Consider the following 24961-nt stretch of genomic DNA (forward strand, 5'->3'; position numbering starts at 1 on the left):
CAACGTTGGCATCGCCGCCCAAGGAGCTCAGAGCTGTCCCAGAGTCCTCTGGGAGCCTTCCCATGAGCCTCCACTGTGTCCCAGTGCCACAGAGCTGGGGCATGGGGTTGTGCAGCTCAGTGTGTGTGTGTGTGTGTGTGTGTGTGTTGAGAGAGGGATGTCATGGCAGCTATTCCTCCAGGTCCTGTGCTGGTTACAGATTTCAGAAGGTGATGGCTTTTAAGCAAAGAGCCTGTTTTTAATTTTTTCCTTTGGGAGCCCTGTGCACTCAGCTACCTGGAGTGAGACCAGGCTGCCACAGGGGTTCAATGGCAGCATGAGAGGTTGCATAGGCACACAACTAGTCACAAGGGTTGCTGCTGTTGGTTGTGGCACACGTTCACAGTCAACAACACGACCACATACAACGCTCCAAACGATGATAATTTTATTCATCCACACACCAGCATTTTTGTGGTTGAGCCTGGAGCGGTGAATGTAAGTAGATTCATGTTTAGGCCTATTTGGGGAAGTGTGTGTGGTAATGTTATACTCCCTGTCCGATGGCCCGGAGAAGCTATCCTGAGCAGAGACGGGACTGTGACGGTCGACTGAAAGGTCACATTCACTGTATACAGAGTGCTTGGACTCCAAGAACTCGGGATGTTTATCAACGCATGTAAATAGCCAGTGCGGGTTGACATACTCCAGATGTCCAGTTGATCTTTTTTTGCCCAATTCTTACTGGCACAAAAGGCCAAACACTAAAGCAACAACAGATGTGCGTGTTTTTATCTATTTGTACCCCAAGACAAAGAAAGAAACAAGCACTGTCTAAGGGACTGTGCAACAAGGTGATTGGCAACTGTCAGATTTTCAGACAGACTAGCTTCATGTCAAAGGATACTTCACGCAGTGTTGCGTTCCCGAGTCTCACTTCCTCACATCAAGGAGGCTTTGTCGTCAATATTACCAACAGCCCTGTCATTTACGCCGTTGCGCAGGCAACACCCTGACATCCTGAGAGATACTAAATGTTATTATGTATGTACCTAACCGACTCCATTACGAACAGCCTGCATCAGCTTCTGCTAGCATGTTAGCTATTGCGTTGGCAGCTAGTTTAACACGGGAAATTCCAACGCAGTCTTTTTAGACGTCAAACAACACAGCAGCCTTTTTGATTCTAAGATGACAACAGGAAAGATTAGGCTGAACCTCTCAATTTCCAATCCACACGATAAATGACCAAAACTGAGGTTAGGTGACTATGCAATGTCCCACCATCAAAGCGGACATTAGTTTAATCAGGACAGCTACCTAGCTTGTTTGCCAATGAGAAAAGAAACCCAGCTAGCTGGCTCGCTTTTGTTGACATCCGAGATATGCTAGTCAAATTCTAAACGTAGACAAAACAGTAAATATGGCATATGCTGAATCCAACCGTTCAACATACTATGATGGCAAACAAACAGGTGTTTTTGTAAAGCAAAACAGTAATATAAATAACAATTCTTTGCTTCAATTCATTAGACGACAGTTAACTAGTTTCCTGCAATCACTGACTACAGGCTGGCCTGGTGTGTCAGCTAGCAAGCTAATGCTGCTAACAGCAAACCCCGAACAGACTAACGTCTGGTATCGTTAGCTTGCTAGCTATACGGTCTTGGATGACTGCACTTGAACTACCTAGTCGGTCGAATAACGTCAAATCTAACCGTTTATACGTGTTTATTTAAAGGTATTTTATTCCTACAACTACCATGACAAGCCGACTTTTGTCCATATGCTTTCGTGTATCACTAATTGTACCTGACTTTAGCGTCATACCAAAGTTAACCAACGTTAGCAAGCTGATTGAAGGGCTTTCAGGCTCGTTAAAATATTGCTAGAGATAAAGCGTAGGATTCACAAATTGTTTTATATTCTAAAACAGCGGATTCAATCACCAGTACATAGACACAACCATTACAAAAAAAGATACCAATACACAAATCAACATTAGATAATGTGTAACTCGTTAGATAGGTTTATACATATTTGGTTGCGTTAATCCTGCAAGGACTGTCCGTTTCCAGACATCGACTCTGCCTGCTATCTTGCCAGCCAGCTGACCAAAGACTCGGCTAGCCACTAGCCCGCTTTTCACATCGAACAATAGCACGTTGTTAGGCTCATGAAAATAAAGGAAATCAGATGCAGATAAACCAAAGCAAAGACACTTACTTATAGTTTCCTTCGGATGAAATGAAGGATTTCCTCGAAGGTTCTTTTACTGAACATACGGCCCGTAATAAATCGAAAATGGGACAAAAGTGGGATTGCGAACGAACGTCAGCAGTCGGTTGAGAAGACTGACAACACCGTCACAGAAACACACACATACAAAAATAGGAAACAGAATGTATCTTGAACGATCCGACGAACCGAAAAATACGTGTCGCCTTGTTTAATACTGGCCGTCGAACGTAGTGTTCTTTCTACATTTGAGATAAAGCGCACATTCCTTTCTGTTTGCCATCAGGGCCCGTGAAGTCCCCATTCCTGCCTGTTCGGGGCGTTCGTTCCACTGTTGTTTATTCAGCTAGTTGCCTACACTAGATGTTAGCGTACGGCTGATCTGGAGTCAGCCCCCTCTCTCTGTCTGCCATTGCTCTGATTGCCCGAGGAATCTCCAGAGAAGGTAAACACAAGAGGGAAACTTCTCGGCACTTACTGACTTGTGATGCGTTCTAATAAGTACAGGTTTACCGTCTTCAATCCTAGTCTTGTGATTATTACAAGTCACAACATTGAAGTATTTATTTATGAGAGTTCCGAGTTCACCAGTTGTGTAACGCTACACGATTAACCATGTAATTACGAGCTCACGAGTTCCATTTGTACATTTCTAAACACATAAAATAAATCTCAGGTGAATGTTTAATGTATATCTGCCGAATGGAGGAATATTGGAAAACAGCAGTTAAACAAGAAGGCAGGTATCTTAGTAAAGGAGTGTAAATGCACAGGGGTATGCTCTAGAAACATCTCAATGGATTAGGTGTGCTTTAGTAACCATAATCTGTCATGTAACGCCCACTAGTGGCTAAACCCCATATTCCACAAAGATTTTATACACAATCGAGGCCAATGCTCCAAATACAATTAGGACTACACTCTCTGCCTGTTTGGTTCTATCTGTCTGTCTGTCTGTCTGTTGGTCGGTCTATCTATCTATCTATCTATCTATCTATCTATCTATCTATCTATCTATCTATCTATCTATCTATCTATCTATCTATCTGCCTGTCTGTCTGTCTGTCTGTCTATTAATAATGTTGCTTTGTCCGTTGCTGTTGAACATTCAGATAACACATGAATTGTCATCTGTATTACTGGTGGGGATGAGAATAAGTTCAGGGGTCTAAATGACGATGGAGAGGTGTCAGTGAAATTACTAAATACATTGTCCAGTCAGTGTGCATCCAGGTGACTGTGGACTAATTGAGGCTGTTCTGTCTACCTTGCACATCTCAACAGAAAGCTGGACTGCTCAGACAACAATGCCCTGCACCATTACCAACAAGGGCCAGATTTTAAGCTACTTATAATGAAGACTGAGGTCCTCTGGCATGGGGACCACTTGTGAAATCATTCTACTCTGTGGTGGCATCATCTTTCATTCAGTTGTCTGTCAGGGTAGTAGAGTAGCTGCAGCAGATACAAAGAGATAAAACCCAGGGCTGGATTTGTCATAGGGTGCTCCATGGACACCTCTGAGGTAAGTGAGAGGAGGCTGAAGGACAAACCCCAACCATCATGGACAACCCATGCGCAACCTATGTGCACGGTGTACAAATACCTGTATGCACTGTACAAGTAGGCCTACCTGTGTGCAGTGAGCAGCCCCTTCAGCAACAGGCTGCTCCATCCACAGTTACACACTGCTCTAGGAGCAGTTCCTTGACCTAGATATTTTGTCCCTGCGGCAATCAGACTTTGCAATAGCAGTCATCATTTCTCCAAGCATTACCACTACCGCATGCCTTCTAGAAGTATTAGTAACTGTTATCGGTCTCCCCGTACTGCACTGATTCCTGGGTCTGTGTTTTCAGATCAGATCAGATTAGCCTTTATTGTCTCCAGATGGATAAATGCATTTCACTTTAGCACTGCTTATGCAACAGTCCCAGCCCCCATTTGGTCTGTGCAATCATCTTCCTATGTTGTTCACTTACCTGTGTCATTTGGGGCAGTTAGCTCAGGTTGTGTACACTCTCAAAAATAGGGGTACGGTTGGGGTACATTTTTGTTCTTTTAGGTACAACTTTTGACCCTGTACCTTAAAGGGAACAAAATTGAGCCCCTAAAGTACTAATATGTACCGTTCCTGGATCATTAATGTACCTTTTCGCAAAGGGACCATATTTGTACCTAAGGGTACAAAAAGTACATGGCCTGTCACTCAAAAGTTGTTGGGGGAGGAGATTCGGGACGGGAGCAACCGTTATTTTCCCCCTCAACTTTGTTCATCTCACTCACCAAGAAATGGAGCAACTTTCAGTGAGGAGCTTGGTGTGAGAAAACACATGTGCAGGATGGAATAATCTTTGTGGAAGAGGAGGCAAAGCTATTCAGAGGTAAGGTGTAGTTGCAATTTATCGAAATTTGGTTTGTACATTGTAAATAGCCTACTGTTACAGTAATGGAGTCAGATTGTTGGCTTAAAGGCTAACATTAGCATTCGCTAGCAACTTAGCCTAGGTTAGCTATGAATTCAGATATTTTTAAATGGAGTTCAAACTCCTTCAATAATGCATGACTATCGTGATAAATGGTAAGGAAATGATTTGTGTGTGTGTTTTATCTACTATTTCCCATGTCAATGTTAAGTTTTTGTGGAAGCCATTAAAGCCAACTTTCACTAGCAATCATTATCCTAACTAGCTTAGCCCATAGATATATGAGCATATCCTAGCACTGTTAGCCATACATACTTGCTAACTTCCCTGAAAGGCTGGTTTAATATCAACGGTAGTGCAGGTGAAAGAAGCCTGGTAAGTGCATACATGCAGTAAGCATGATCACTCTCAACACTGTCATTTTGTTTAGGTGAAAATTAATTAGTTGAGTTGCCTATGTTCACCAGAACATCCTGGTTGTCATTGCTTATCTAGTTAGAAGCTAGAGGGAGCAACTCAGAACCATTCTATAATGTTATAAAGTTACTCAGAGCTTGATAATGGTCTAAAGTAAATCTAACGTTAATCCTTCTCACAGATACCCACCAAGGCAGAACATGGCCACTTGGAAGTAAGCTTACCTTTCCTAAAGGATCTAATGGCTACGTAAGTTACCCAACTTGGTGTTTTTTTTGTAATGGTATTTTTCTTATTGATGTTAAATACATATAGAAAAGTATTGCATAATAAATTATGCAAATTATAATAATACAGACAACTTTTAGATTTTTTTTTTGTCCAATAGCAATTTATATATTGGTTAAGATTATCTTTGTGCTATTTCATTGTTGTGTCATTTTGTTTAATTATATTATTCTATTGCATGGCATTTGTCTCTCAAACACATAGTGGAGCAGGCAGCTTTTGTTCATGAAGATACGGTGAAAAGGAGTAAGGAGAAGTTTGGGAGAGTCAGCCGGTCCATGGAACTTGTAATGAATCAACGCTGATCTATGCCAGGTGAGCAGATTCATATAGTTACATACATGTATTAGACAAGGTATTTTACACAATCTGTCTGAGGCTATTTATTTGTGTGGTTGAAAAAAATCTTATTCTGAGGTTTGTGTTTGCATTTTGCTTCCAACAGATGTAAAACCCCTGCTGTCATTGGTGAGGCTACCACTGCTATTGAAAATATGTGAACGTCCTGTAGATCAAGTAAGGTTCCAGTCTAAGTCAAAGTGGATATATGCAGAGGAACAGAAGTTGAAGAGGGGGAAAACAGCAGCCTCTACTGCTGTTGACCTTTACTTAGCACACTCTCCTGAAGAATATGTTGGATTTCTGCCAGTTTTTGAAATTGAACTTTGGTGCCTTTTGAGACTCTTGCCTTTTTAGTGGCTCGCCTCATGATTGGAAGGATTGGAGTGTGTTTTCTGATTGATTGATTTATTGGTGAGGTAATGAACATTGTAACAATATATTGTACATTTTTACAGGCTTGCTAATATTTCCCAAAGGCTTGCACATTGTTTTCTGAGATACTACTCTAAAATGTCGCTATATGACTCATTACATCACACATATCGTTCACTCAATTCTATGGTGTATGCACTGTGAATGAGATCTAAGATCATAGCTACTAAGTTACTGCAAGGACATGGTTATGGCAAGCAGATACTGTATTTTCATCACTGTCACATACACGAGTATTAACATGAACTTGAAAGCATACAAGGTTTGTTGGAGTAATTACTAGCTCAAATATTGGTATTTTATAGATCATATAAAGGTGTTATTAGTGCTATCGTGCAAATTAATATATTTTTTTCCTTCTGCGTATAAACACAATGTGGCTATTCAGGCAAAATATTGTAAACCAAAGTGTTTTATTATTTACACTTACATTAAGAGTCATAACATGTTTTACATGAATATGTATATTGATATGGATATAAGATATTTTGATGTTTTGATATGAATGTGTTTTTAATATGAACATGTTAACATTTATTGTACCTGTATTCATGTGAAGTATTGTGTGTAATATCCCCCCAGAATAAACATTTAAATGTACTTATTGGTTGTGCATATATTTTAGTTATACCACCTTAAATTTTCACTGGGGTTGTACCCTTGAAGTACAGAATAGTACCTTTTAAGGGTACTATGTGATAATGATATATACAGGTACATTTTAGTCATTGCAGGTACACAAGTGTACCTTGATGGGTACAGATGGCTAGGGTACACAAATGTACCTGCATTCATAGGTACAGTATTGTACTTCAAAAGGGTACTGCCCCAGCGACAAGCATTTGTACCGACTTAGGTACACACTGGTACTTCCATTTCTTAGAGTGTAGCCTACTTGTAGTCTATTTGTTTGCTGTTTTTCCGCATACATGGGTGGCTGTTTGTGTGACCAGACATAAAAGCTAGTGGTTCCATGTTGGTGGAATGAGTTGCCCAGTGCTCTCCGTTCCTGTGACAGTTTTGGGTCTTTCAAGAGGGGTATAAAGGCATATCTGTTTAACATGCACCGTTCATTAAGTGTTTCTTATGCGTTATGGTTAATTTGTATATTATAACCTTGTTATATACTTAACCTTGTTTATTTTCATTAGGCTATTGATTGAATTGACAATGTTGTTTATTATTGCTATTCTCCTTAATGTAGTCTTACCAACCTTTTAAATTGTTTACTGTTAATTTTAACTATTCTATTGTTATTTATATCACTTTGATGAAAATTGTCTGCTAAAATCCCATAACATTGTTTACATGTTGTCCGTTTCTTGTTTATTTCCAGCTGCTGTAACACTTAGGCCATAAAGTTGATTTGGGGGATTAATAAAGTTTAATCTTATTCTATCTGAATTTATATTGTTTTAACTAATAATGTCTTACCGTATCACTCATAGACATATAGACTGTATATATACGTATATACGTAATATATGTATATATATATATATATACAGTCTATGGCAGCGGTTGTCAAACTGGGGTACGCGTACCCCCAGGGGTACGTGGACTGATTTCAGGGGGTACGCGAAAAAAGATCTAAGTCATAGCCTACAGTATGCCTTTTCAAACATGTTCTCTATCCCACGTTGATGACTTAACTTCCGCATTTGCACTGCACATTAAAAACGTATTTTCTACGCATTAACAAAATATTTGAGAGTGGAGACAGAGAGGGTAAAACAGCGTTTCTCAAACTGTGGGTCGCAACCCACTACTGCGGAGACACGCCAGGTGGGGCGCGAACTGACGTGAAAAACAGGAGTTTTCTTTATTTATTTTTTAATCTGTAGCCTAGGCCCAGGTAGCACCCGATGCAATGGACGCACTGTGTTATTCAGGGAAGCGCTCGTGTCAAGGCAGCTTAGTTAGTCCCGACCTGAATTAGATTTTGAACGAGGTTGTGAGAATGGTGAATTTCATCAAGACCCGGCCCTTAAAAGCGTGTCTATTCTCCGCACTTTGAGAGGAGATGGGAGCTGACCAAAAGGCTGTACTGTTTCACAGCGAGGCAAGGTGGCTTTCCCGAGGTAAAGTGCTGTCGCGTGTTTGAGCTCCGAGTCGCCTCTTCTTGGAGGAAGAGCGCATGTTGAATCTGCAAGCACGTTCACTAATGAACATTTCTTGACGAAGCTGGCCTATCTTAGCGATATATTTGGAAAGCTCAATGAGTTAAATCTCCAGTTACAAGGCAAAGACAAGCACCAGATAAGATCACTGCATTCAACAAGACGATTGTGTGTGAGATTAGGTGCAGATCTATTTAAAATCATTATATTCAGCACATTTGTAGGCCTATCATAGCCTATGTTGACTATTGATGAGATTTGTATCATATGTTTATGATCCTATTTACTATTCTCGACAAAATTGATAAAAATAAATATTAATAAAACAATAAAAAAAAAACTTGTTAAAAATTGGTGGTGTTGGGGGTACTCCGGAAGATCATAATGTCTCAGGGGGTACATGCCTGTTAAAAGTTTGGGAACCACTGGTCTATGGTATCACCAGAGAATGTCTAATAAGGGGCTCTGGTCATAAGATCACTCTGTCTGCCCGGCTCTGCTGTCAAAAACACCATTTCCCAGAGTTCTTACTGCTTGATTGGACCGCAAACCTGTCCCCTGTAGCCGATCAAGTAATTTATTTATTCATTTTTATATATGATTTTGTTTTAGAATTTAGATGGTTAGTATCAGAGCCGTATATATCTATATACGGCTCTGGTTAGTATGAAGACCATTGCGTTTTATGTTAATTTATTTTAGCACATGATTGTATGTTTGTAGTAACGAACGCACGCTAGTCATGCTCTGGCAACCAATCAACAAACGTCTTCCGTGAGACAATCACCAATGAGAGCTTGGGGAGCGGTATTTGAATAGCGTAGAGGGCATTCTCCAATTTACGGTGTCGAGGAGGTCTGTATTGTGTCTCCTGTTTCTTTTGCGTTTGTTTAAAGACCACACTACATAATCACAATGGAAGTGCGCCCTGCTGTAAGTATTTTAACTGCAATTACTTTGAGTAATTTTATTATTTCTGGGACACATCATGCTGTCTACCAACGAACCTTGCGAACTGTTGTTTGTTGCTAGCATGGTGTTTGGGTTAGCATAGTTAACTCCATGATTGCTGGTATAGGTTCTTCAAGGTTAAATAGCACATCTTGAAGCTTTATACATTTGGCCCCATTCATGTTAACTGGATCGTTGTTCTTCCTCACATATTTGAACATACGATCCAGCATATTGGCTCTGTAGTCCCCCCAAATAGAAATGTTAATCTTAGTTGTATGCTAACGTTAACGTTATTGAATAATACCATCCGTTAGCTAAACACATTCAGTGCTAGCATTGGATTCGAAGTTAACGTTGATTTAGTTACTTTTCAGGTTTGAGTGGATTATATAATACTCGCTCCCTAGATTATTTAAACACCAAGAAGTGTTCTAGCAAATTCTACTAGCCTACCGATAACGTTGCCAAATCTGAAGCAGGTTGAGAACAGTAACGTTATGGTGTGTTAACTTATTTGGTGTTGCCCTGCACAGAGAAACAATGTGAGGAACATCACCACTAGAACAAAAGGCATGGCAGGGGCAGGACTAGCACACAGGGCTGTGTTGGGAGAGCTCTCCAACGTTCCCATCACGGCCAGGACAGGACCTGCGCCAGTCAAGGTAACTTAACGACACGACTCCCAGCTGCGCAATATGGCCTCCGATGCTCCATTTGTGTTTGTCCATGCGACCCATACGATGTTCTGTTCCTTACAGAAAGTGGCCACTAAACCTCTGCCATCAGTTCAGCCAGTTGCTCCACAGCCCGAACGGGCTCCAGCGCTTCCAAAGCTTCCAGTCCCCGTAGATACGGTTGCGGTCTATCATGATGTATCTATGAAGGAGGAGGAGGAGCTGTGTCAGGCGTTCTCCGAAGCTCTTATTGAGGACATTGATGAAGGCGATGCAGACCAGCCACAGCTTTGCTCAGAATACGTGAAGGACATATATGCTTATTTGCGGAGTCTCGAGGTATAGATTACAACTGGTGAAATATTAATGCAATTGTGTGTATAAAAGTGGAGCTGTGTATCTACAGTTTGTCTGCTAAACTGGTTAACTATAGGTGGTGGGTGTGTGTATTTGAGGAAAAGAGTCTTGAATTTGACCCAGCGTTTATGGCTGGTGTACACAATGCTCACAACGCTCGATGTCTGCCAAATCCCATAACCATAACCATGAGCGTAATTGCTTGGCATTATTTTGTCTTAACTTCCCAGGAGCAACAGACCATTCGGGCAAAGTACATGACTGGCTATGAGATTAATGAACGCATGCGTGCCCTGCTGATCGACTGGCTTATTCAAGTGCACTCAAGGTTCCAGCTGCTCCCCGAGACCTTGTACATGACTGTTGCCATCCTCGATCGCTTTCTGCAGGTAAGCCCCCTCTTACCAGTGCAGAGCAATGGCTACATTTATTTCCCCTCAGGTTTATAGAAGGGAAGGCCTGGTTGGTAAAGTGTGATTTCCTGTGTCCTGCAGGTACAGCCAGTTTCCCGCCGGAAGCTGCAGTTGGTAGGCGTGACCTCCATGCTGCTGGCATCCAAGTACGAGGAGATGTTTGCCCCAGAGGTGGGAGACTTCGCCTACATCACGGACAATGCCTTCAGCCGCGCACAGATCCGCGAGATGGAGATGCTCATCCTCCGGGGTCTCGACTTTGAGCTGGGCCGGCCCCTGCCTCTCCACTTCCTCAGGAGGGCATCTAAGGCTGGGAATGTGAGTTGGTTTGCACACACACACACACACACACACACACACACACACACACACACACAGTAAACATGCAGACATGAGACCTCTACACTGCCAAGGTGCTACCTACTGGTTGGGCATACTCTACCTGTTTTCATTTTGTCCAACATCCTTATCCAGTCCAATGTAATTTTGAATATGCAAAGAGAAAATGTATTCTAAACTTTTCGTTTTCGTGTTGAGACCTAGTCATGGTCCTGGCCTTATTTGGCCAACTCATTTGTTGTCGTGCCTGTTTTCCACTCTAGATTTAGAAAAATCCTCACTGCTGATCTAATCCTGTGTCCTCTTGTCCTGCTCTTGGCACCTCTTTCAGGCTGACATCGGGAAGCACACCCTGGCCAAGTACCTGTTGGAGCTGACCCTGACTGACTTTGAGATGGTGCACTACCGGCCGTCAGAACTGGCAGCTGCTGCCTCCTGCCTCTCCCAGCTCGTGCTAGAAGGACAGAAATGGGCAAGTGTGACTCCTGGTCTTTATTACCCTCCCTGTCTGGAGTGTTGCTAAACTGGCATGGTGGCTCAAGAGTGTGCTGGACTTTCTGTAATATCTTATATCAATACTAGTGGGGATGTACCCAAACTAACTCGACAACGTTCTTAAGTAACATTGCTCAAGTTCAGTTACACTTGCCTTAGCTGTGCCTGTGGTTTGATTTGCCTATTTGTCCTTAAAACAATTATGTAGATTTACTTTACCCACTTGTATTGTGTATTTGACTTTATCTGTTTGCACACCTCTCCACCCCTCCAGACTGCCACACAGCAGCACTACAGTACGTATGACGAGGCCCACCTCAAGCCCATCATGCAGCACATGGCCAAGAACGTGGTCAAGGTGAACGAGGGCCTCACCAAACATGTGGTAAGCATCTCCATACAGACCTATCTGTCCTAGTACTCCACCTTCAGGGGCACCACTGCAGGGTTTCAGCAGACTCTTCTCTTAAAATTGACTAGGAGTTATAGGCCTTGGATTCTTCAAATTAAAATGTTACATGTTTTGGTCTTATGTTCACTTAATGCTACTTCTATAGTGGTCGTTTAAATTTGTTTTTGTGCAGAAGTTCTGTCTCAGTGGTACAGATGTTGCTATCTGAGGAAACTGAATCGATACAAACATTACCCCTATATAGAATCTGGGACTTTGATTCCTTTGTGTTTTGCTTGATATTGTCACAATCTTTCATTCAAAATGGTCTTTAAAAAAAGGTATTGAAGTCTTGAATTTAAATCGTTGAAACCTAGATGCATTAGTCATTAGTTACTGTTTCCAAATTCTAGACTAAACATTTTTAGTCTAGAACCAGGTTGATCATGTGCTGGAAAACCAGACCTTATGGCGTCGTATACCATGTCCTTTTTGATGGTGGCAAGCTGTTGGTTGACTGGAAACTTGGTTATTGCGTCAGGCTGTTTTCCCACTCAGTTGCGTGCCAGTAGTTTCCTTCATTGACTTCCCTTTTTTTTCCAGGCTGTGAAGAACAAGTATGCCAGCCACAAGCTTATGAGCATCAGTCAACTAGAGCAGCTGAAGTCTTCAGTCATCAAGGACCTGGCGGCTTCTCTGTTGGCCAACTGAGAACCCAGACGGAGTTTTTATCACCTCCAACTGCACTTTATTCTGTCCATTTCAACCAACCAGCTACCTGATTGGGCAGGGATGGCTGCTGCTTTTTAAAAGGTGTAAATATTTTTAATAGATTGTACAAATAAATCATTTCTTTGGATTATATTGAAACTATGTTTTTAACTTTTTACCTTTACTTTTTATTGCTTTGAGTCTTAATGAGCTTATTCAATCAATATGTATAGATGTCATTGTTTCAGTAAAATGGGCGTGGAAAAACTTTTGACTTGTCTTTTTTGGCTTTGGCTATGGTATTGTATGAAACATGGACCTGGATTTACCAATGACTTTGTACAGTAACATCTCTCTATATCTAGTGTGTCCTGTTTGTAGATTTCCATGATTCTTGTGGCATTGGGTGTGGTCCTCCACTGTCTCCTCAGGGAAGGGCTTTTTGAGTGTTGAGTTCAGCTTTATACCATATTAGACCTTCAGCTTGGCCTGAAAAGTTGGTGCTAGTAATGTTTGACTTTTGCCAAGTTGTATTATGTGAAGTACCAGAATAAAATTATTTCTTTTTGGTAAGCAGTTTTGTGTCTTTCTATTTGAAGTGTTTTTTTTTTTTATATATATATATTTTTATATATATATATATATATATATATATATAGCTATATAGCTAGCCAGCCTACTGTTCCCTTCATTCCTTTTTAAAGTTTCTTAGAAACGAGATATCAACAATGACATGCCAAGCCAGCTGGAACCTGCTGCTCTCTCTCTTGTGTGCGTTCCTGGAAAAGCATTTAATTTAGATCTTCTGCAAAGAAGATTGAGAGGATCCAAAATGGAGTAGCATAATGTAAGTTAGATCTCCTGCAATGGAGATGACAAAGAGCATCATCTCTATAACATTCTGTTTTGACATTGTAAACATTCTCTAAGAGTAAAAACAGTAGCCTAAAGCTAACTCGGTAATAGCGAGCAGCCTATGATAACCTAATTAAACGCTTGGCGGTCCGGATTAAAGTGCATGGTGGGCCGGATCTGGCCCGTGGGCTATAGTTTGGCCACCCCTGCCCTAAGGGGATATGAGCAAAAAAACAAAGTTTAGTTTCATGTGCTCACCCATATGTTTATCTTTCTTCTGTTTGTTACCATATCACTGCATTTAGAAATCTAATTGCATATGTATTTTATTTGTTTCCATTTCCTTTTGGTGAACAAATATCTGATTGTTGAGAGGTGCAGTTAAATCCTACATTGGGAGATGGTTTGACTGTTGCTCTTGATCTAATCAAATCCATGGCCCGAGTCATCTATGAGAGAAGTGAGATGTAAATACCTTTTGTTTGCTTTTGGGCTGATATTAGCCTATATATTCTGGCATTATGAATATAGTGAAATAAAATAACTTCTGCAATCACTTAATGGTAATCTTTCATCTCTTCAATGCATGCAATGTAAAGTTTGGTTTTAATTCCAGCATGCATGATTATGGTTAGTTGTACCATTAGTCATTAATGAGTCATTAATGAAAACACATATGAATTATGTTTATGTGAGACTGAAGAAATATTTTAGCAAAATTAGCTACATTTCACACAGAAATGTTCCCTTTACAGAACATAAGATATGGCCACTATACTGACATTTCCCTGCAAAGGCTTGAAGTACCTCATAATGATATAAATGTTTAAAAACAGTATTACTATTGTTCACAAAAGCCAGTGACATAAATATGTTATAATAAAATACACAGTGTGGGCAAAAGTGTTGGGACACAAAACCACTTAATCTCTAATTCCCACAGACACCACTCTTGTGGGAAGCCATCCCATACCTGTAGATTTAGAATGGGATGTCATAAAAGCTCCTTATGTGTAATAGCTAGGTGTCCCAATATCTCTGTCCACGTTGTGTATCAACCAAATTTTCCGTGTAATTTATTGATCTGGCCAAAGAACATCTGATTTTGAGTATTTTGTTCTTCCCAGGATGTATTCCAAATCTCGAATAGATTTTGAGGACGTATGTGTGAGATCACCCTCTGGCAGGTATGGTGTTGTGCGATGCACAGCCAAAAACACGTCTTGTCTCACATGTCCCTCCGCATATAGCCATGTGGGTAACCTTCAGAGGCTGTTGTCCACCTCCCCTGCAAATAAGGGGGATGTCCAGTGCTGTGCGTCCGGCGCCAGGTTCCCTCCCTCATAGTCCTGTGGGTCAACTTCAAGGACTGTTGTCCACCTCTTAGGGCTGGGTGATGTTAAAAGTAAAACATTGCGTCGGGGGGGTGGTATAGTCAACACTAATTACCATATGTCTGTACAGAAATAAATGTATAGTTTTATAGTTTTCTACATCAAATGACATAGCCTACAGTATGGCCTGATAAATGTGGACAGCAAAGAGACACCGAAGTGTGCAATATATGCTCCAGTGAAATCCGGGTAAAAAATGGACAGATAACCAATCTCAACACTTGTGTGTGCATAATCTAAACATCTAAAATATTTAGCAGTCTGTACCTCATATGCAACGCATCTCACACGTTAGTTTTACTTAGTATTGACACTACTTGTATTTGCGCATGTCTCTTTCAATTCAAAGTGGTCTTCAGAATTCACTATACAAGTGCCAGACAGAAAAACTATTCCCTGATACAGATAAATTCTGCATCAGGGGCTCTCAATCTCCAGCAGACCATACACACACTTTTTTCTCCTGCCTTAGCTACACTCTTTTTGGACATTCTTTTTTGACACCCTTTCTGTAGTCCTTATCCTGTCCCCATGCCTCTTGATTGCTATATGTGTGTCTCCTATTGGGGGGAGATTTACTAGCTACCAAAATGATGTTATTGCATTTGCTGCTCTGATAGCCATAAGTGTCAAACACTACTACAGTGGAAGAGCCCAAAGCCACCTAGCGCAATTCCTGGTTAGAAGAGGTAATGCCATTTTTACACTTAGAAAAAATCAAACATACTGTCAGAGGATCCCTAAAGAAATTTCATAAAACCTGGGACTCCCTCCTTTCTTATACAAACCATCTATCCTCAGTTTTTTTTAATTTTATTTATTTATTTATTTATTTTATTTTATTATCTGTGTACTTATTCTTTACTTACCTATTCAAATTTCTCTCCTTTACCTGTCAGTATGATCCTGTGCATCACAATGAATAGAACGCTGGGACAGGCTGAGGGGGGGGGGGGGGGGGTCAGGGAAATGGGTGGGTGGGGAAGTTCCATGGATGGAAGATACATGTTTAGTATCAGGGTGAAGGGGAAGATACATGTTTAGTATTAGGGTGAAGGGGAAGATACATGTTTAGTATCAGGGTGAAGGGGAAGATTGAGAGGGAGGGAGAAGGGCGAAATGGATGGGAATTTAAAAACAATATTGTACTGTTTAAAAACAAGACATTGACATTTCCAGTACAAGGCAATTCCACGCAAAACTGTCACGTCCATAACGGCAACTAAATACCATGGCATAGTGTTGGCGTTATGGACATGACAGTTTTGCGTGGAATTGCCCTACTTTTTGAGGTTTGATCAATAAATATGTTTGTTAAAAAAAAACAGAGAAAAAAAACAATAACAGTGTCAAGTCCTTTTTTATTACTTTGTCTACATTATTCTCTCCTATGTCCATATTTATTTTATGCTGGTCTCTAGACAGACTGAAGAATAGGTTGAAGTAATAGGGTTACAGCCATTGGTCAAGTATTAAGTACGGCCACAATCCAGGCTGTGGGAGGGAGGGAGGGGTTAAGCATATGTGCTAATATAGAATGTAAACAGTGTAGCAGTAAAAACAGTAGGCCAGTGGACAGTCACTACACAAGCATGGAGAGGGTGGAGAGGCAGACAGACTAAGCAGAGAAGTCTATCTCTCCTCCACCCTTAAGTGAAGCATTGAACAGTTCAATGGCCCTGTGGACAAATTACTTCCTCAGTCTGTCAGTTGTGCATGACGGTGAGCGAAGTCTCCAGCGGATCAAGCTCTTCTGCTTAGTAATAGTACTGTGGAGTGGATGACATTCATTGTCCAAGATGTTGATCGGTTTGTTCAGGGTCCTTTTGTCTGATATTAAAGTGATGCACTCCAGTTCGGCTCCCACGACAGAGCCAGCTTTCCTTACCAGCCTAGTCGCCCAGCATCCTTCTTCTTTGTGCTTCCTCCCCAGCATACTACAGCATAAAAGAGGACGCTGGCAACAACTGACTGGTAGAACATCCTGAGGAGCTTGCTGCAGACATTGCAGGACCGCAGCCTCCTCAGGAAGTACAGCCTGCTCTGCCCTTTCTTGTAGAGTGCTTCAGTATTGGCTGACCAGTCCAGTTTCTTGTCCAGGTGTAAACCCAGATACTTGTAGGTGCTTACCACCTCCACATTGACCCCATCAATGGAGACTGGTAGCAGAGCGGGCTTAGACCTGCGGAAATCCACCACCATCTCCTTGGTCTTCGCAGTGTTGAATTGAAGGTGGTTGAGTTTGCACCATTGCACAAAGTCCTCCTCCAGGCTCCTGTACTCCTCCTCTTGCTCGTCCCTGATACACCCCACAATTGCAGTATCAGTGGCGCAAAAAGTGGGTATGCACTATATGCGGCGCATATAGGCGCCAAAGCGATGGTAATAAATAAATAAATAAATAAATAAAAAACAATCTTTTTTTGGTATTTTCTATATGTAGCTGCTGTTGTGATATTTGCGATTCTAAATAATCATTTCTGTATTTCCTCAATGTTATATAGCATTTTAGAGGTCTAACAGGCTAGAGTAGGCACCCTATCTCATAACATTCCATCATAGAATTTTGACATAGAAGAGGGAGCGGGGGGGGGCGCCCTGAGCGAACAGACGTGTTGCCGTCTATGGAAAAAGATGGAGAAAACAAAAAAGCTGTCGGGGCTAAAAATAGAAAAAGAAAGATGAAAAAGGAGATGCCATGTCAAGGGACAGCAGTTAAATAAGTGTATGGTGAAAGGCAACAGGTAGGATTTAAAGTGTGGGCTTGGAGGCTTGCAAATATTCATGTTAACAGACTAGCTAGTGCCAAATTGGGGCTTACGGCTAGCTTATTGCAAAATCAATGTTGCTGCGCTGACAACTAGAAAATATAGGCTAAGGTAGCATGTAGGCTACAATAACTGACAAATCTGGAAAACATAACTAATGCAAAAACTCTGGTTTACCATGGAGGCTTACAAATAGGCCTAGGCCTATTCATGTTAACGTTCAAGTTTATAAATAGAAAATGTCAAGAAATGTCAAGCCAGCAACAACTCATTACATGTTTCCATCCTAACAATGAAAGCTGCTTGTATTAACTTAATATTGTGTTGTCAATGTGGCGCAAACAAACAAGGCTACAGCTGGATCAGCCTTATCCTTTGTGAGCAAGAGCTGGCAAAAGGACGTTATGATAACCGTCTCTAGACTCAGCACCCCTTAAAGTGACAATGCACCAATTATCAAAACTTCATCAAAATACACACTAATAGGGTACATTATTGGCCTTTTTTTATCTTTAGTTGTTTGTGTTATATTTTTGTTATTATCTATCATATAAATGTAAGATTAATCACAATCATAACTAAAACAGCAGCCTAGTTTTTGTTTGGAGGGGGGGGGGCGCCAATGTTGTTATCGCATACCCCTCAGCAAATGGGTAGTTGCGCCCCTGTGCAGTATCGTCAGAAAAACTCTGCATGTGGCATGACTCAGTGTTGTAGCAGAAGTCAGACATGTACAGGGTGAACAGGACTGGAGAGAGCTAGCCTCGTGAGACCATCCTGATCTCGCGAGCTTCAGATTTTTACTCGCAGATCAGTCTGGCATCTCTCCGATAAAGAAAATTTGGAGCAGTTCGCCAAACGAATGTCCAATCAGCGTTGGTTTTGAGGCGGGTTTAGGTGTGACGCAACGAGAAGCTACTGTTCAATCTAAACAACATGGCGACTTCCACGGATGAGATGAGCATAGTTATTGCTGAAGTTTTATCCGAATATTTGAGTAGGCCTATTCCTGGGGAAGGACACATCCTCCACGGCCAATTCAAGTTAGTGTTTGGTAGCACTGTTACTTAACGAGAAGGAATATGCTTTCTTCAGACGTGTAATATACCATTAAAACTTGGTGGGGGATTGTTGTTGATGAGGTTCATGTCACATACAAATAGTAAGTTTAAAAACGTTAACGTTAGCTACTTATCTAACTTGTATGTTGTATGTTAACTTGTATGTTAAACGATGGCATTAGAAGTACGCTTTGTTTATCTGACTGGTTGATTTGGACCGTCTATCACCAACATAGGTGGTGGTTTATCCAATTAGCTAACCAGTATTTTCGCCCCTTCCCAAACATTCTCCAACGGAAAGTTCCCAGATGGATATGCGGAGCAAATGCGAAGCAATCCATCTGGCGGAGTCAGGTTAGGAGAGAGCACAGTTCCCTGTGGAGCTCCGGTGCTGCTGATCACAGTGTCAGAGAGACAGTTCTTCAGTCTGACGAACTGTGGCCACTCGGTCAGGTAATCTGTCAATCCAGGATACCAGGTGAGCGTCCACACCCATCTGCAAGAGTTTATCTCCCAGTCTGAGGGGTTGGATGGTGTTAAAAGCAATTGAGAAATCAAATAATATGATTCTTACAGCACTTTTCCCCTTGTCTAGGTGAGAATGTGTCCTGTGTAGGAGATAAGTGATGGCATCAAGGTATGAAAGCATTGGATATTTCCGGAAAACCTATGCGTGATCATCGTACTGTGAAGAAATTTGTCGCTGATTCAGAGCGCAGGCGGGTTCGTGCAGACAAAGGCATAATAAGGAAGGTTTCTGCCAAACAAATTCATAGGATTAAGAGAGCAGCTGCTAAAATGACATTGCAAAGCAGCAAACAGGTATTTGAAGCCGCTGGTGCCTCTGGAGTCCCGCGAACCTCAAGGTGTAGGATCCTCAAGAAGTTTGCAAGTGTGCATAAACCCCTCTATTCGGCCACCCCTAAACAATGCTCACAAGCAGAAACGGTTGCAGTGGGCTCAGGAATACATATAGACTAATTTTCCAACAGTTTTGTTTACGGATGAGTGCCGTGCAACCCTAGATGGTCCTCTCCAAGAACTCACAAGTTCAATGGATGCAAGAATTGTAAAGGTGATATCAATGAAGGGGTCCTATGTTAACATGTAACTTGGCCTGTTAAGATGTTTTTGATTGACATCACTTTTGATTTAATTTATATGACCTCCTAATTCTGCAAATTCAAGAAATTACCATTTTTAGTTCTTTACAACCTATAAAATATCTTAAAACTCTGTTGTGCACAATAATTTGGAACAGTGCATTTTGAGTTTTTTATTTTTTTTAAAATACTGTTATCATTAGGAGGTTTGTTCAATAAAATTTGTATACGGTTGATGACTTGAATATTATACTGACTGTCATTTGCATCAACTATTTAGGATAATCTGAGAAAAATGTAATTTGCATAATAATTGATTAATTAACTCTAGCAACTAAGCAACAGAGCAGTTGCGCCATAAAGATCATCATGGCATGTTCCATTGTGTCCAGGACCACACACACTCATACATCAGTCTGCTGGTCAAACAGAAAACACCATTGGTCGGCTCTTTGGCTAACTCTGAGGAGTGTTTAGGGTACATAGTTCAGGCTTAGTGACAAACCTGGGTCAGTTAACTCACAGAAAAGTTGTAAGCCTCTCAAAGTAAGAGCTTGTTGGGTGAGTGAGAGTGAAGCCCCCGAGACAGAGCTCTTTACCATTTCCTCTGGAGTAACTTATCCAAAAATGTCACTTCCTTTGGGGTAACTTTTCCAGGTATGTCACATCCTCTGGGTTAACTTACCCAGGTTTGTACTTGAAATGGCTCACTGTTCCTGAGAGTTATGCAGATAACTATGACTCAACAACTCTAAGTGATGTCAAGAGATTTGAAAGCACACACAGAACTCAAACAGGTAGAAATGAACAGCATTAGCTTTATTTAAAAACATGAAAAATGTAAAATCATTATTTTCCTGCTATTGCACTAAAATGCCTTCATGCCAAAACACTGGCAGAAACGATCATACAATGCAACAGATTTGGCCACGCTGTTAAACCAAAGATGATATGGAGGCCATTAAAAACTGCAAAGGAATGTTGGTGTGTGTGTGCGCGCGCACTTGCACGTGGGTGTGTGTGTCTGCATGTGTATTTGAAGACAGGGATATTTCACTGTGTAATTTGGGGAAAAAATGAAACAAGGAAAACATGTAACAGCTCTCAAATCCTCAGGTGTCAGAATGAGCAGAAAAACATCTGCAGTAGGAAACAAAACAAAAACGAAACAAACTAAACATCAGCCCCTTCTAAAGGAAACTCCACTCCACACACACCCTGTGCCTCCCGAGAGTCGTCCACAACGCCAGAAAAAGCAGAAAAACAACTTGATAATATTACACAAAAAAATCCTTCATTCCAGCGATCAGAGCAGAGCAAAAGTAAGTCCTCAGATGCCAAAGAGATACAGAAGTAAAAACAATGCCTGTACTGTAGTTCTATTGTAAACAAAAATAGATGTCTTTTTTTCTTGCAGTCAGTTCCCTTCAGTAAATAGCACTTCTTTGGCAAACAGGTAAGATGGGGAAGAGCCTAAGGGCTTGGTCAATTGGGGAAGGAGTGGCCAGTACACCCCCTCGCCCTCCCCCCCAGGCTCCAAACCGATAAAGTGCTTTTCATCCACACACACACTACACTCAGCACAGTGGCCAGAACAGGCCCTTCGGTCAGCAAGGATGCCGTCTGTGCTTCACCACCAAGGTCCCGTCGGAGAACAGAGCAGGAGTTTGTTGGTGAGGACACACAAGGTCTCGGCCTTCTGCATGTGTTGCAGCACCCAAACTACCAGTGTTAACTTTGTGATCTGGCTGCTATTCACTAGCAAAAAGGGCCAACAAATAATATATATATATATATAAAAAAAAGATATTCCAAATACTCTAATTTGACAAACGTCGAAATGTATTTAATATCACATTTTAATGTGAAGGAGCCTTTTCCAATTCATCATTTGTGATTACAGGCATGACCAAGGGTCTGGTCTACGGGACATTCTGGACATCACGTCCATTTTAGCAGCTAAAAAAACCCGCTAAAACAAATAAGACAGATACAACATAAAGGGCATTTAAAATGTTGACAGTACTAGACTTCATTAAGCCACAATCCATTACCTTTTTTTCCCTAAAAAAGACTAAGAAATACAATATCATAATCATCTCCTTTCCCTATAACCAAATACTTCACCTGTCCAAAATTAACTCACCTTAAATATTGTTGCCAGGTGAAAACAATATACAGCATATATATATATAGAAAGCTATAAATACAATAAATAGTTTGTTTTTGTTCAGTGCTCACAGGGTCCGTGTTGAACCCTGGAGAGAAAAAGTCTGCAGGAATCTTCCCCAACTCCTCAACCAGGAAGTCTTTACCCATCACTTCATCTGGGTTGCCCATGGTAACAGGAGGCATCCAGCATGGGTCTAAGAGAGCAGGCTCTGTCTCTTCTTCTCTCTCTTTCCTCCCCTCTCCCTCTCTGTCTCTTCTCTCTCTTTCCTCCCCTCTCCCTCTCTGTCTCTCTGATGGGTGGGCGCATCCTCTTTCTGGAAAGGGCGGAGTCAGGAAGCATGTGCTGGTCTCCGATAGGTCTTCGTGTGGAGGTAGGATTCTCATTTGTTGGTGTTAGATCTTGGTGACGTAGTTGTTGGGAAACAGGCCCTGTTTCCCACGCAGTCTCCCGGTCCACCAACCAGATGCATCTATACCGCACACACACACACACACACACACACACACACACACACACACACACACACACACACACACACACACACACACACACAAAACACCACAGAGCCACATTGGCAGTGCAAAATCAAAAGGAGAGCCACTTTTACGACAACATACTAAGTCACCTTTGCAAATGTGCATTTCTACACATAAATATCCCAGAAAAAAAGAAACACAGCCAATACAACTAAATAAATACAGCCAAGGCTTAATAACTTCCTTTCACCTTCATTATTTGGGTGAAGGGAGAAGTATAATTCAGATGTTTGCGTTTTTGTAGTGCAGTATTGTATGTTTATGAAGCACATATGAAGCAAAAAATATATTGGCTGTGTTACTACATACAGTGGGTCCCATTTAGAAGTGGCCACTTCATAGCCTACACGCTTTCCGTGATTCAAGCAGCTGCGTGAAATGTAATATAATGTAACTTATCGCCACGAGGTGGCAGTTTAAGTTTGCTGTAGCGTTGCCGGTAAACAGGGCAGCGGATTGCATTGAAAGACGTTGCAAGTGGCAGTGAGATACTGTAAGTAGAACGAAACTAAAGATCACCTCGTTAAAGTCATACAGTAGACTAGGCTAAAGCAGAGCCTACTTTTGTTTTTATCAAGCTGGGACCAGAGATGATGGCCTTTGGCGAACAGTTTAGGCCTACTCAAAATGAGTAAAACTAAATTTGGCGAAATCTCGCCAAAGCTGCATGCGAGCCACCAATTATAGCTTGACGAGCCGCATGTGGCTCGCGAGCCGCGCAATGAGTAACACTGCTCTAGAGCATCCTTTAAACATGCATATACAGTATAAACTACTAATTCCCCCTTGGAATGCCAACAAACATATCTATAAAAACTATTCATGGCCCCTTGAAATAGCAACAGACATATCTAAATCCTTTTCACACACACACACACACACACACTAGGCTTGCTGGTTTAGGGTGTGAGAGTGGCAGTGCCCACCTTCCTTGATGATATCGATGACGTCGTCAGCGTTGAAGCTGAGCTCGTCTGTGTCCTGGGCATCGTAGGCATACAGCGCCTTACACTGCGGAACCTGCGGCTTGGGCTTGGGGGCGGGCTTGGGCCGGCCGGCGCCAGGGGGGGGTCTGTTGCTGGGCTGCCTGTGTGCACTGCGGACAAGGAGGAGGAGGAAGAGGAAACAGAGGAGGAGAAGAAACAGGAAGTGGAGGAAGAGGAAGAGGAGAGACAGAGGACGGATAGAGTGGTGAAGGAAGACGAGAGAGAGGAAGAGGTTTTGAGCTTGCGGCTCTCTGTAGTCCTACCGACTGGACGTCCATGGTTGAAGCTGAAACTGCTGGTGAGGAGCCACACTACGCTGTACAGCTTCAACCCAAACCCAGGACAGGGCCGGACCCAGATGGGCACTGGGCCTCAGCCGGTGTCACAAACAGAACCGGTCACTATTGGTGTGTGTGGTAATCTGTGTGTGCTGGTGACATCTGGAGGTGTGGACGACCACACGTTCCTGAGCTGCATGAAAGGAACTACAGGCTACTGGCACTTCTTAGCCAACAAGGGCTCTCACATCTACACTCATAGTCTTATGATGAATGGACAATAACATATTCCCTCTTCAAGCAAATAAACATGTCATCAATCTAATAATGCCAAATATTAGTGTCTAAGAAGAATACATATTACAGGAAACAGCTGTAGTCCCCTCTACAACTACACACATACATTGAAAGCAGTCCACCTCTTTTTAGCTTGTGTGAAGCAATCTGTCAACAGCTGCAGTTATACAATCAACCACTGGGTGGCGATACACCCATTTACAACCCACTGATCTATCATAACAATCGGTGCATTATGAATTAAGAACAGCCACCAACACACCACACACACACATACATACACAGACACAACAAGCAAAATCAAAAAAGCACACCACACACATTTAATTTCACATAATACAAGAAATCAGATACAGGTGATCTGTAATACCACCACATACCAATAACTGTAAAAATGTCTATGGGTTTTACAGTCATGGCTGGATACTGAAAAAAAGCTTTTCTGCCCACTGACTACAAGAAAAACATTGACAATTGTTTTCCAGGCTTTCTTAAGGAGCCATTGTAATTCACTGTAATAATCCTCTCATGGCATTTTGAGATGAGAGGATTCTGGTTAGGTGTCTGGTTAGAGTGTCATTGGGATGGGAGGATTCTGGTTAGAGTGTCATTGGGCACAAAAAACAGTTTTTCTCAGTTTCTCTTTGGATTGAGACAGGAACAGAGCGTGCTCAGGAAACTGTGTGACTGTGGAACTAAGAGAGCCCATCACCCACTTACACACACACACACCACACACAAACATACAAACTCATGGCACACACACACACACTCACTTTCCTCCATTGGCGGATGGCCGTCGGCTTCTGTTATGATAAAGAGACACATGAGTAGAATTACTCTTGAATACGAGCACATGCATCTTCCATCATGTCACAGTGGCAGGTATGTGTGTGTGTGTGTGTGTGTGTGTGTGTGTGTGTGAGCGTGAGTG

At 41.8% G+C, this 24961-nt stretch overlaps 3 protein-coding genes and 1 long non-coding RNA gene across 4 annotated transcripts in view; 2 read left to right on the top strand and 2 right to left on the bottom strand.

The window, feature by feature from the left end:
• Nucleotides 1-2615, bottom strand: part of rnf111 (ring finger protein 111) — a 38583-nt gene extending 35968 nt beyond the window's left edge. The window contains exon 1 of the mRNA XM_076293116.1: nucleotides 2206-2615. The gene's annotated coding sequence lies outside the window, so the exon portion shown is untranslated. The remainder of the gene's footprint in view (nucleotides 1-2205) is intronic.
• Nucleotides 2616-2908: 293 nt separating this feature from the next.
• Nucleotides 2909-6722, top strand: LOC143132190 (uncharacterized). The gene is made up of 4 exons (XR_012988256.1): nucleotides 2909-4601; nucleotides 5242-5309; nucleotides 5553-5663; nucleotides 5794-6722. It is a non-coding gene; the product is annotated as an uncharacterized LOC143132190 (long non-coding RNA).
• Nucleotides 6723-9040: 2318 nt separating this feature from the next.
• ccnb2 (cyclin B2) lies at nucleotides 9041-13119 on the top strand. The gene is made up of 8 exons (XM_076292830.1): nucleotides 9041-9175; nucleotides 9730-9858; nucleotides 9955-10209; nucleotides 10458-10616; nucleotides 10722-10958; nucleotides 11311-11451; nucleotides 11749-11859; nucleotides 12469-13119. The coding sequence occupies exons 1-8, from the start codon at nucleotides 9158-9160 to the stop codon at nucleotides 12574-12576; spliced, it is 1158 nt and encodes a 385-aa protein (XP_076148945.1). The 5' UTR covers nucleotides 9041-9157; the 3' UTR covers nucleotides 12577-13119.
• A 7436-nt stretch (nucleotides 13120-20555) lies between these two features.
• myo1ea (myosin IEa) overlaps nucleotides 20556-24961 on the bottom strand; it is a gene marked incomplete at its 5' end in the record, with an annotated part of 16642 nt that continues 12236 nt past the window's right edge. Inside the window, 3 exon segments of the mRNA XM_076291554.1 lie at nucleotides 20556-22399; nucleotides 23393-23562; nucleotides 24804-24833. Of these exon segments, the coding sequence (XP_076147669.1) occupies nucleotides 22323-22399; nucleotides 23393-23562; nucleotides 24804-24833 (277 nt within the window).

The sequence above is a fragment of the Alosa pseudoharengus genome, unplaced genomic scaffold (genome assembly GCF_046254945.1).
Source record: "Alosa pseudoharengus isolate Yale_2024_CS ecotype anadromous, Long Island Sound unplaced genomic scaffold, YU_APseudo_1.1 YU_APseudo_1.1_scf_19, whole genome shotgun sequence".
NCBI classification, from domain to species: Eukaryota; Metazoa; Chordata; class Actinopteri; order Clupeiformes; family Clupeidae; genus Alosa; species Alosa pseudoharengus.

Coding starts and splice junctions, on each gene's coding strand:
- ccnb2 (XM_076292830.1), top strand. Junction 10,617..10,721: donor TCCTCGATCGCTTTCTGCAG/GTAAGCCCCCTC, acceptor TGTGTCCTGCAG/GTACAGCCAGTTTCCCGCCG. Junction 10,959..11,310: donor GGGCATCTAAGGCTGGGAAT/GTGAGTTGGTTT, acceptor CACCTCTTTCAG/GCTGACATCGGGAAGCACAC.